The sequence below is a fragment of the Leptidea sinapis genome, chromosome Z (genome assembly GCF_905404315.1).
Source record: "Leptidea sinapis chromosome Z, ilLepSina1.1, whole genome shotgun sequence".
Taxonomy (NCBI): domain Eukaryota; kingdom Metazoa; phylum Arthropoda; class Insecta; order Lepidoptera; family Pieridae; genus Leptidea; species Leptidea sinapis.
Genome location: NC_066312.1, coordinates 10,377,178 through 10,388,862, shown reverse-complemented (window position 1 = coordinate 10,388,862; position 11,685 = coordinate 10,377,178). Strand labels below are relative to the sequence as shown.

At 34.4% G+C, this 11,685-nt stretch overlaps 1 protein-coding gene across 1 annotated transcript; it reads right to left on the bottom strand.

The window, feature by feature from the left end:
• Window positions 1–270: 270 nt before the first annotated feature.
• Window positions 271–11,171, bottom strand: LOC126979077 (mitochondrial thiamine pyrophosphate carrier-like). Its single transcript, XM_050828283.1, has 5 exons — window positions 10,867–11,171; window positions 8,666–8,757; window positions 6,543–6,738; window positions 5,787–6,002; window positions 271–584 (listed from the first exon to the last, which is right to left on the bottom strand). The coding sequence occupies exons 1-5, from the start codon at window positions 11,098–11,100 to the stop codon at window positions 360–362; spliced, it is 963 nt and encodes a 320-aa protein (XP_050684240.1). The 5' UTR covers window positions 11,101–11,171; the 3' UTR covers window positions 271–359.
• Window positions 11,172–11,685: the final 514 nt, after the last annotated feature.

Below are 11,685 nucleotides of genomic sequence, written 5' to 3'. Positions count from 1 at the left end.
CAGAAGAACTACGCTACATTTTTGAACACAAGCTACTCATGAACATTACGTTCATGAGTAGCTTGTGTTCAAAAATTTTCAAGTCCATTTACGGATCAATCCCGCATCCTCCATTTATTTTGGTACTAATTAAATTTGTATACTTAATCCCAGAACTAGAGAGGATAGAGAGAGAGAGAGAGAGAAAGAGAGGGTTATCACTTAAAAATAACAAACTGTTTAGGAAATTAAGATTTTAATCGATAATGCCTAAGCATAAATAAAACATACTTAAACTTGGCAACACTTTATTAGTTAATAACAGATGAATTAAATAATTTAGTTTAATAAAATTAAGTGGCAGCTGCTTACATATTAACCTATCTTTTTTTGAATTCTCTTATGCAATAACAAGTCATTTCATAGGTTGTAAATGTTATTAAGTTTTGAGAGACTGCTTTGTAAATAGTTACTTTAAGACCCCGGTATAATCCCAGGAAGCCCTCTGCTTTTACAGTATCAGTAATGCATTGCACCAAATTAACACATTTGACCAAATTTCTTGATGTCGTGGGTGTGAAGTATTTGTTTTCTTCTCTATGGCTCTGCAAATAAAATATTATGTGAGATATAACTAAATTGCAATAGCTTAGCCCGACTACACTTTTAAGTGGTTTATTCCTATACATTTGTAAGTTGTTAAAAAAAGAACATGTTATAACCCAAATATCATGTTTATTGCTTTTCACAATACTCTCCTTTACATTTAAAACATGCGATCGAACCATTTTTTAAAACAGAAGGACCTCAGATCTGAAGGCATGTTTTCTACGTGCTGATTGAACGCTATCACTGCCTCTTCGGAATTGGTAAAAGTGAAACCTCTCATCAAATCTTTGATTTATAGGAAAATACTGGGTGCTAGGTCGGGGCTATGTGCAGGATGGGTGACGAGTTGTACTTTTTCGTAAGCTTAAAATGACTTAGTTTTGTTGGCCGTGTGGGAAGAAGTATTGTCATGATGTAGGAGAACGCGGCTTTTTGGTTTGTCTTTCGCGAACTTTTTTTAACACCCTGGGTAAACGTATGGTAGAATACCACTCGGCATTAACACTCTTTTGATCTTCAAGTGGAATTGTGTAGATTTTTATACCAACGTTCCTCACCTGCCTCACTATTGTTGGCCTGATCTCATTTTCAAACACCCAAAAATCCACGTTTCGTCTCCTGTGACAATGCCATAAACAGCATTAGAATGTCTGTGGTCGTACTACTGTGAGCACCATTCCACGCGTGCCCGCTTCTGCTCCGCTGTCAGTTCATGAGGGATCCAACGACAACAAAGTTTCTGAACTTTCAATTCTTTGTGTAAAATTTTCTGAATTTTGCTCATACCAATCCCCAATAGTCCTCGAATTGTCTCATTGGTAATCCGTGGGTTATCTTCAATTAGCCGCTTAACAGTAGCCAGATTATTTTCGTTGACGGCGGTTGAGGGCCGCCCTTCACGAAATTCGTCATGTAAAGATACCCGACCTCTCTCAAATTTGAATTATTTCCAGCCAATTGTTTTTTTTTATTACTAAGAAGGTTAGCTAGAAGTGCAAAACTTTTAGTGTGTCCCATGTATCTAAAGGTTTTTTTCTATGTGTTATACTTAAATAACTGAAGTACACTAATCTAGCGGTCGCAACATTCGTTTTTTTATGAAAATAAGGGACGAGACGAGTAGGAGGTTGAGTTGATGGTAATTGATACGCCCTAACCATTACAATGCAGTGCCACTCAGGATTCTTGAAAAACTGAATTATAAGTATGTTGGTTTGTACCTCGCTGTGTTTGGTGTAATGAACCGTAATCACTTAGTTATTTTACTGTTTCAGTGCAGATTATTCATCTCTAAAAAACGCACTATCTTTGCCTTTGATAGCTTTTAGCTGGCTTTTAAGCACAACATAAATCAAAATGGCGCAAATCTAATAAGATATTTTTTGTGTTAATGGCAGACAATACCTTAAAAATAATGCTCAGGCAGAAGACGTTTCGACGAAATATTATGCATATACTAGATTTAAAGGTGTTAAGAGAAATATGGTCAGAAATAAAAGTATGTCAGTATTTGTGATTTGTATGATCAAACCAAAGCAGTGAGTGGGCCTTTATACCTTCTACGACATAAAAAGTCGGGGCTTCATTTAATCGGGAAATAACAAAATTTATTTTTATCACTACGATGTAATTGTGACTATTTATCGAGAAATTATCATAAAAAGCGACATAAAAGAACGCAAAATGCAAACCTTTCATTCGGGTTGGATTCAAGGGTTATTATGTATCGACGCTTTTACGACGTGGCCATAGAAGTAACTTGACTTGGTGTTTACATCACTGTAATCTAGATCGAAGTTCCTGGTGTTTTTCCCACTTTTATTACATAATACTACTTCTTGTGTGTTACGGGTGTTTGAATGTTGCATTAAATTACATACCTAATGTTAGCAGAGTTTCAACAAGTACAAACTTGGATTGACTTCAATATATTAGACTGCTCGTTGGTCATTTTGCACTCTTGGCTTTTAATTATCTATTGTATTTAGTATTTTACTGTCGTTATTGCCACGTAGCTGTATAGTATAAGGCAAAATTTTATTTTAATGTTGTTGCTCAAAAGATATTCTATATAATAATAATATCATAAGCCTTTTAATCTTCAGGTTTACATATTTTCATATTAGTTGTGTTTTTATAAGGTATTTATCGTATTATTTCTTTTATATTTGATAATTCTTCTTGGCCTCTCGCTGGTTTGCCATTTACGGGTTAAAACCAAGTAAATGCAGCGTGTGGTGTGTTAAATTTATGTGTTGTGTGGAATGTCGGGTTCGTCAATTTGCAAGAACTTTCTTAATATTATTATTATAAATATATTGTTAGATATTATCCAAATCTTTGTTAAGCTTCATGGGCCTGAAGCCTTCCATATTTGGAGGTCTTTTCAATGCGTATAATATCTCTAATTACCCCATCTAGTCTACCCAATAAATTTCGGTAATATCATGAGTATACGGGTTAATAATTTACCAGCCATTCCTACTACGTCTGTTTTTTTTGCATTTGGTGGTTCTTAACGTCGATCTTTGATATTATTATATCCTATAGTTGGACCAAAGAGAAATACAACTTTGTGCTTCATGTAGTACAACTTAATTTATTGTCAGAAATAGATGTAACCGTTCTGCTCAGTCGAAACTTGTCTCCTTTATTAATGATAAACGGCAATTAATAATTTTTATTAAAATATAGTTTTTGTGGCTATATACAAAAATCTAATGTGTGTTTCGCGGAGCTCTCAATTAAAATTATGTGAAAAGGATTTCCAGCATTTTCGATGTTAGCTTCCAGTTGGCTTGATTTTTATAAGACCGGTGTGTCTCATATCGGTAATCAACGGTAGTAAAGGTACAGAAGAACAATAAGTACAAGTGTTACAGAGAAGATTGACTTATTCAAGCTCTTATCCATCGTTCTCTGGCTCGTTAGTTTTAGCACGATCTATTAAAACATATTCTATTCAATAATGACAATATAGACTTACGGTCTTTTTAATTGACCACCTTGTTGACCTGATATAACGCCTAGTGATTTTCATTATTATAACACTAGAAATAAGGGATTGCTTGTAACTAATTCTAGTAGGCTTCATAAGATACATAATAGCTTTAAGGGTAAATGTATACACTTCTACAATAAAGTCCCAGCCACTGTTCAGGCATTATCTATAAATAAATTTAAATGTTTTATAAAAAAATGGCTCTGTCGTAAATCCTATTACTCCACTGCTGAATATCTAAATGATCGGACAGCCTGGGACTAGATTGTGATTATAGCGACTGTACAATATTGTATATTTTTATTGAAAAGAGCGCAAAAAAAAAGAATGCTGGGAGAGTTTCTTGCGCCGCTTCTTCTCTCTCAGAGCGCCAGTTGTTTCCGAAGCGGTAGTAGTATCTAGTAGTATAAGAAATGACATCAAAAAGAATTCTAAAGGAATCAATTTTGAGAAAATAAATGCCTTTTATGCCTTTATGCCTTTTTAACAACGATGGAATTTCTCAAATGAGGTTTTCTCAAGGGTCGATTTTATGAATCTCGATGCAACACCGTACAAGAATCAAAAGACTCATTCTTTTATCATTTCAACAACATTGAATCTTTGTCTAAAGCTACAAATGGTGTTCTAAGACATGCTCTTGCATTCATCAAGAGGCATATCGGGTATATTGAATAGTTATTTTTTATCATACAATTGACAACCACTTATGTACCAACTTAAATTTTATTACAGTTCAGTTATTTTTGCAGCTCAAATTTTTTGATTCTTGTTAAATATCTGAAGTACAAATGAAATTTCATATTTAAATGTTTAACACATCTTATAAAATGCTTCGTCAACGATTCAGGTACCTTGCAGAAACTGACACAATGCGAAATTAAATTGATGGGATTGCAATCGACCATCTGTTACAAATGCTGATCGCCATAAAACCGGACGTGACTCAAAAGCAATTTGTTTTGACCTTTATCAAATTTCGACTATCAAAGTGTTAAAGTTGTTTAGAGCTTGTTTCGGTCACGCGTGTAAGTTGTTGCGTCATCGGGAGCGACAGGAAGGTGAAGGCGAAGATTCGATATTATGTAGCTGCATTTCTCGTTACCAAAGCGATGTAGGGTAGCCCTGGCAAAAAAGATCATTACATTGAAATAATTCAACGACCTATTTGATAATGCAAGTATAGCAATAAATTTTATTAGAGCAACGTGTTCCCCTCGAAGTCATGTATCACGCGGGGGCAACAGAAGATCAGCGTTACAACACATTTGTGTTGGAGTACAAACACACTGAGTGGCTCCTCTTTTAAACACCACTCGTTTTTATAATTTAAGTTGTTTCATTTTTGTTATTTGTGTGTTTATAATGTTTTTCTTTCATTCTTCTTTCTTCAATAGAAAATATGACACGTTGTCAGCAATTATACCACTAATTAAAAGAAACCGATTCAAAGTACGAATGAAGAATTAATAATACCTTACGGAAGCGAATAAAATCAGAAATAAGAGAACTATTAGGACAAAATATATTAACTACTAATGTAAATGACTAGGTAAAGAGAGATATAGACCCGCTGAATACAAACGTCTTGCTAAGTTTTTTGATGGGGAAAATTGCTGGAAAAAGAGGTGTTGAAAGAAGAAAGAAGTCTTGACTCAGAAACAAAAGAGACTGGCATCAAGACAGTCCAAGAACTATTCCAAGGAGCCATGGACAAGGAGGAGTTTTAAAAAACTGACCGCTGACCTCCAGTAATTTAGAGTCACCTGAAGAAGTTGAACGGTTTGCAATGTTAAAACAACTCCTGGCGAGTGGCAAAAGCATACGCAGTTAATTAAGCTTAGTCACAGTCTGAACGGTGTCACGTTGTTAAATGAGAACATTCTCGCAGCTAAACTTGTTCAAGGAGCGTTGAGCAGGGCGTTCAGCTGATTCTGCAGCTGATGCAGTTCAACTTTAAAATTCTGAGCGACACTACAATAATTATTGCGCTCGTCACCTTGAGACATAAAATGTTAAGTCTCATTTGCTCAGTAATTTCACTAGCTACGGAGCCCATCAGATCTATACACAGTAACGTTTACACATTACTGCTTCACGGCAGAAATAGGCGCCTTTGTGGTCAAAAAAGTAGCTGGTAAAAATAATACCATATTAGAAAATTATCGAAATATTTTATATAAGAAAATATACTAACAGCGATTTGCAGTCTTCTTTTAGCCAAATCAAAAGGGTACATCGTTACTTTGGCTACAAACCCAGAAATCAAAGCAGCAAATGTACTGGCCACTAACAGGTGTTCTGCTTGTATTCTTGAATGTGTTTCCACTTCACCTGCTTTCCGCAGGTAATTTATTATTACAGGTTGAATGAAACCATAGACAGCAAAAGTTATACCAACTTGCGGGCCCAACTAAAAAAATATGATACTTTTTTATGGGAAAGGAGGACAAACGAGCAAACAACCTGGTGTTAAGTGATCACTGCAACCCACATTTTCTTACAATACCAGAGGAACCACAGGAGTGTTGCCGGCCTTAAGGAAGGTCTACGCGCTTTTTCGAAGGTACCAAAGCCGTATCGTCCCGGACTACCACTCGAGGAAGCTCATTCCACAGCTTTGTTGTACGTGGAAGAAAGTCCCTTGAAAACCGCACTTTGGAGGAACGACACACATCAAGATGGTGGGGATGATATGCTAAATGTGGATAGAATTCGGGGGCATGAATCAGGTGAAACAGATCTTCGGATCAGTCCCCGTGATAAATGCGGACGAAGTGGCACGATGAAGCGACGTCTCTACGAAACGCCAAGTGATCCAGGCGTTCACAGAGAGCTGGATCTCTGACTACGGTACCTTTTTGATACTAATAATACATCATTCAATTCCCTATTAATATCTAATAAAAGAAATATCTAATAAACTGTAAATTTAAACATGTGTTTGATATACCATTAATACTGATGCTGATAAGCCTTCGTAAAAAGCAAATATCCCTCCAGACATGTATACCGCCCGCGCTCCATTGAGAAGTCCACGGTACTGTTCTTTCACCAACATTTGTCTGACCCTTATTACTTCGATTGGTGATACCAATGTAGCAGTACAACATCCAGCACATAGGCCACATGAGAAATCAAGTATATTTCTGTGAAAAAATACAAAATAAATACCATATAAATGTGTTCTATTTTCTAATGCAGTTATTATGTGACAGCTACGCAATTATATATTCGATTTCGTCGCTTATCGGTATTATTAGTAGTTTTTTTGACTTTCAATAAGTGATGTCACATCCTATTTTAAATAAAAATATTTGAATTTGAATATGAATTCGAAAAATTCATTTATCTCATTCAATTGATACCGTATTACGTGGGCGAGCAAGAACTTAACGCCTCACAAGTTTTAGAAGCAATCATCGCCGAAACCATCGAATATATACATCACTAGATGTTAAAAAAAATGTACTCCACGGCGTCTGTCTGTCTGTTCACGATAAATTCATAAACTAATTCATAAACACTGATTTTTATGCTGTTTTCACCGATTGATAGCGTGGTTCTCGATGAAGGTTTTAGTATGTACTAAGTTCTATTTCTCAAGTTTTTGAATACATTGATATAGAACGATATTTCTTGGAGGTATCGGAAAACTTACAAATTTTTTTTTTCTATTGACAAAACAGGGTCGGGTCAGTTAGTTGAAAATATAAATTGAAGTTTAACTGAAAATCAGTTATACGAACTAATTTTGATAGGCAATAATAGTAAAGTGATAATACTCATTAATTTTGAGATCAATTCCTTCAAATTTTTTTTAATGTCATTATAATCACTGCCACCGCTACGGAAACAAATCGCACTCTAAAAGAGAAGAAACGGCACAAGAAATCTTTATTATGAACTTGATTATTCGCACTGTATTACTACGCTATCTGATCGATTAATATTTAGATAATCAGCAGCATTGAATAAGATATAGTGCATTGCCATTTTGTAATAAAAAAAAATGTTACACATACTAACCGTTAGCTCAATTGAAATGAGATTCTTGCACAGTTATAAATAACGACATGACTCCGACGAACGTAGTTACGTTAGTGCCGGGTAGATGGCGCTGATGACAGTGAATTTTATCCTTTTTATCAAAGAATTATTTTTTGTAAATGAATGTGCATTTTTAGGTGAATAAAAGCCAGTTACTTTTTTAAATAAAATTTTATAACTCCTGCTATAATTAGAAACCAGCAATTGATTGTGTCTCGTGTTATATATAGCTGAGAATAACTACTTTTAGCTAAACGGTGACGATTTTTAAAAAGATAATAAAATAAAATTTCAGAAATATATTAATAAGAACAGTAAAAATATTTTATTTGTTATAATTTTCCCTGATTACTTAACATCAAGCTACATAGCAGATTCCTTCTGTATAGTAAAAGCTATAATATAATTAATATTAGCTATTATTATTATATTTTAAATTATTTTATAAGTATTTGTGGACGCTCAATGTTTAACAATTTTTTTTTATGGAATAGGAGGACAAACGAGCGTACGGGTCACCTGGTGTTAAGTGATCACTTCTCTTGCAACACCAGAGGAATCACAAGAGCGTTGCCGGCCTTTAAGGAAGGTGTACGCGCTTTTTTTGAAGGTACCCATGTCGTATCGTCCCGGAAACAACTGTTCGGAACTGTTCCAAAGATCTGTTGGACCTGATTCCTGACGCCGAATTCCACCTTCGCATGACACGCTACAAATTAGAATATCATTATAACTATCTGGATATCTCGCATTCCTCTACATTGCAAATTTCCAAAGAATTTTCTTCCGAGTACTACTGAACTATGGATTGAGTTTTCTTGTGTGCTGTTTCCAGGACGATACAGCATGGGAGCCTCCAAAAAAAGCGCGTAGGTACACCTTTGTAAAAGGTTGACAACGGTCTTGTAATTCTTCTGATGTTGCAGAAGAATGTGGGGGCGGTGATTATTCTACATCAGGTAACCCGTTCGGTCTTTGGTCCTCCTTATCCATAAAAACATAGTTAAGGAGACGGGATCTACTTACTGATATTTTGGGTTGATAGAGAAACTAAACGCGTACTGACTCAGCACTTCATAGACATAAAACTGGCAACTCGCAGACAGTATCGAGTGAACCTTAAACAATTTGTAAATGAATAAATTTTCAAACAATGTGGATGCCTAAGTAATTATTGGTACATAAGATATTCAATTTTAAGTTAAGGTGACGAGCGCAGTTGTAGTGCCACTCAGAATTTTTGGGGTCAAGAATCCTGAGCGGCACGGCATTTTTATGGACAGGGCGAATCAATTACCATTAGCTGAACGTCCTGCTTGTCTCGTCCCTTATTTCATAAAAAAAAGCTTCAAAAACGGGGCAATGCCATGTGATCGGGATTCTCCCGCGGTATACTAGGCTTAGCTCGCATTGTGTTATTATAGATTCTGAACATGTTACTCTGTTTTAAGAAGCTGGTGCCAATTAACAGCAGGAAGAATAATTCTGTAAATATCTTAAAAAAGGATTGGTTAAGTATTAACCAAATATGAAGCTAAGCCACTGAAGTAATTAGATATTAAAATATAATGTTCCCATAATATGTTCTTATTCTAGATGGTTATTTTTTGTTTACACTAATGCAACGTACAGACCACACATCATCCATTGGTTACACTAGTAAACAGGTAAAGCAAGATGATAAAAATAACTTTAATAGATTATTCTATATTGCACCTCTTAAAAACAATTGACACAAAGTTTAATAGCAAATAAAGAAAAAACTAAGGATGTCATACTTCTAAGAAGCGTGATGAATTTTGGAGCTATAACTTTTGATATTACATAAAAAATAAAAATACTTTGTGAGAGTAAATAAGTTATCATAAAGCTATACAAATGATTTGACGAGACTCAATACTATGTCTCGCGCCAGATTTTGCCGAGACAACACGTCCTGAGGATGCCTCGTGTAGAGACGAAACACGTGTCGAATTGCTTAAAGACGAATATTGGCGGATAAACACTAAAGAAAACTCAAATCATTTGAATAATTATGTATTCCCGCAAGGTAACGCCTACTTCAATAAAAACATTTTTATCATAAGGCTCCCTAAACTGTAATTCCTATTAGGTTCTACTGTAAATCTAAACTATGCAGGGTATGGTCACTTATACAAGAAAAAAACATACACATGAACACTGCAATATATGTTATATATTTTTTTCAATAACGTTTAATTGTATTCTTGTTCCAAAATGTTTCTAAATACAGATAAGTATATAGTATAGATAAAATTTATATTTCACAAAATACAATGTTTGATGTGAACTATTACTTTAAACTCATCTTTAATATCTCTGTTATTGATTATATCCGTAAATCAAAACCGATGAGCCACCAACCCTTTTATCTCCTCTGATATATAAGAAGCAGTATATAAAAATACAGGACAGAATACGACATGAATCCATACGAGAACAAACAAAAATAACTGATATCAAATATTATATTAAAAAGCTCAAATCGAAATGGACAGGCCAGGACATGATCAGGGACAAAAAAGACAAATTGTCAACAAATATTACTGAATGGTATCCTGGATAACATAAAAGGAAAAAAGGCAGACCACATCTTAGATGGGAAGATGACATAAAAAAGTAGTAGGTGCAACCTGGTCGAGAAAAGCGAGAGACCGCTCACTATGGAAAAGTTTGGTGGAGGCCTATCCCGAAAGGCATGACATCCAATAATTACCGATGTAAATAGTAACTACCTACAAATGAAAATTAAAATATAATATAAATAGAATTTAAATAATAGGTTAGATTATATTAGTTAGGTAAGCAATCATTGTACATAAATAAGGGGTTGGATTTATTATCCCGTAGCACGAATTTGGATGTAAAAAATATTGTATTTGATAGAGCTTTAGTCCACGATTATAATGACGCCACTCTTATTACAAGGTAATGCACTGTTTTCAGTAAAATAACGAAAAAAAATTCTAATCTAAAACAGGTACATCACGTAAATAAATATCCTGTAGCACGAATTTGGATGTCAAAAATATTGTAATAAGAGTGGTATCATTATAATCGTGTACTAAAGCTCTATCAACTAAATTATTTTTTACCCCATAATTCGTGCTACGGGATACTAAGTTTAAACCTAAATAAGGATTGTAAATAAAGGCTTTTATTAATATTATTACATATGTTATAAACGTGTTTAGATTAATATTTACCTGCCCTAGATTGTGACCGTGCCAAAACGCTGTAATGCCTTCTTCATGAAATACTTTTTTCGACGTTTCGTAAACGGAGCGGTGCTTACGTCTGCTCGTCTTTCTTTGTAATTGAGTTCGTATCTTAATTACATCGAGTGGTTGTGTTAAAAATCTGGTCACAACACCAGATACACATCCTGCGATTAATTTTTGATTTGAGGTCATTATGTCGTCTTTTATATATCCCACCATTTCTTACAGTACATGTTGAATGTTTTTGGACATGAGGATTTTGATTTTCCTGCTCAACATGTTTACGTCTTCGTTTGATCGTCGATTGACGTACATCACAAGTTATGAAGTATCTCAAATAAGATTGACGTTTGAAATGATTAGAAAGATTGCAATAATGAGGCAACTAAATGCAACGTCAAACAATCACTGCACATAGTATTTATTGTAATATTAATGTTACAATATTTCCTATTTATTAAAATCACATTCATATTACATATATTATTGATAACTTACTTAACGATGTTCAGAAACCTTAGTAAATAGATTCTAAAGAGAAAACCGACCTTCATCCTCAAACCTCAACTTTATTGACAAAAACTGTCAGCTTTTCAATCCCATAAGTGTTTTAAGGTTAACTCACGTTTAAATTATCTTTAATCATCTATATCACAGTAGACAATACATATGTCTACTGTGACTAAATGAATTTCGCACAGTGACTATTTAAAACTAATTCGCTTAAAAGAAGTAATTTTAAATAGTCATTAGAATTTTCATTTTTAATGAATTTACAATATTGGTAAAAGTTATTGCAGGTGA

What these genes read in the sequence shown, in the direction of transcription:
- LOC126979077 (XM_050828283.1), bottom strand. Translation starts at nt 11,100, where the DNA reads ATGGTGGGATATATAAAAGACGACATAATGACCTCAAATCAAAAATTA. An exon ending in ACGGTCACAATCTAGGGCAG is followed by an intron (nt 8,758 to 10,866) that starts GTAAATATTAAT and finishes AAATTGTTTAAG; the next exon opens with GTTCACTCGATACTGTCTGC. An exon ending in TATCAGCATCAGTATTAATG is followed by an intron (nt 6,003 to 6,542) that starts GTATATCAAACA and finishes ATATTTTTTTAG; the next exon opens with TTGGGCCCGCAAGTTGGTAT.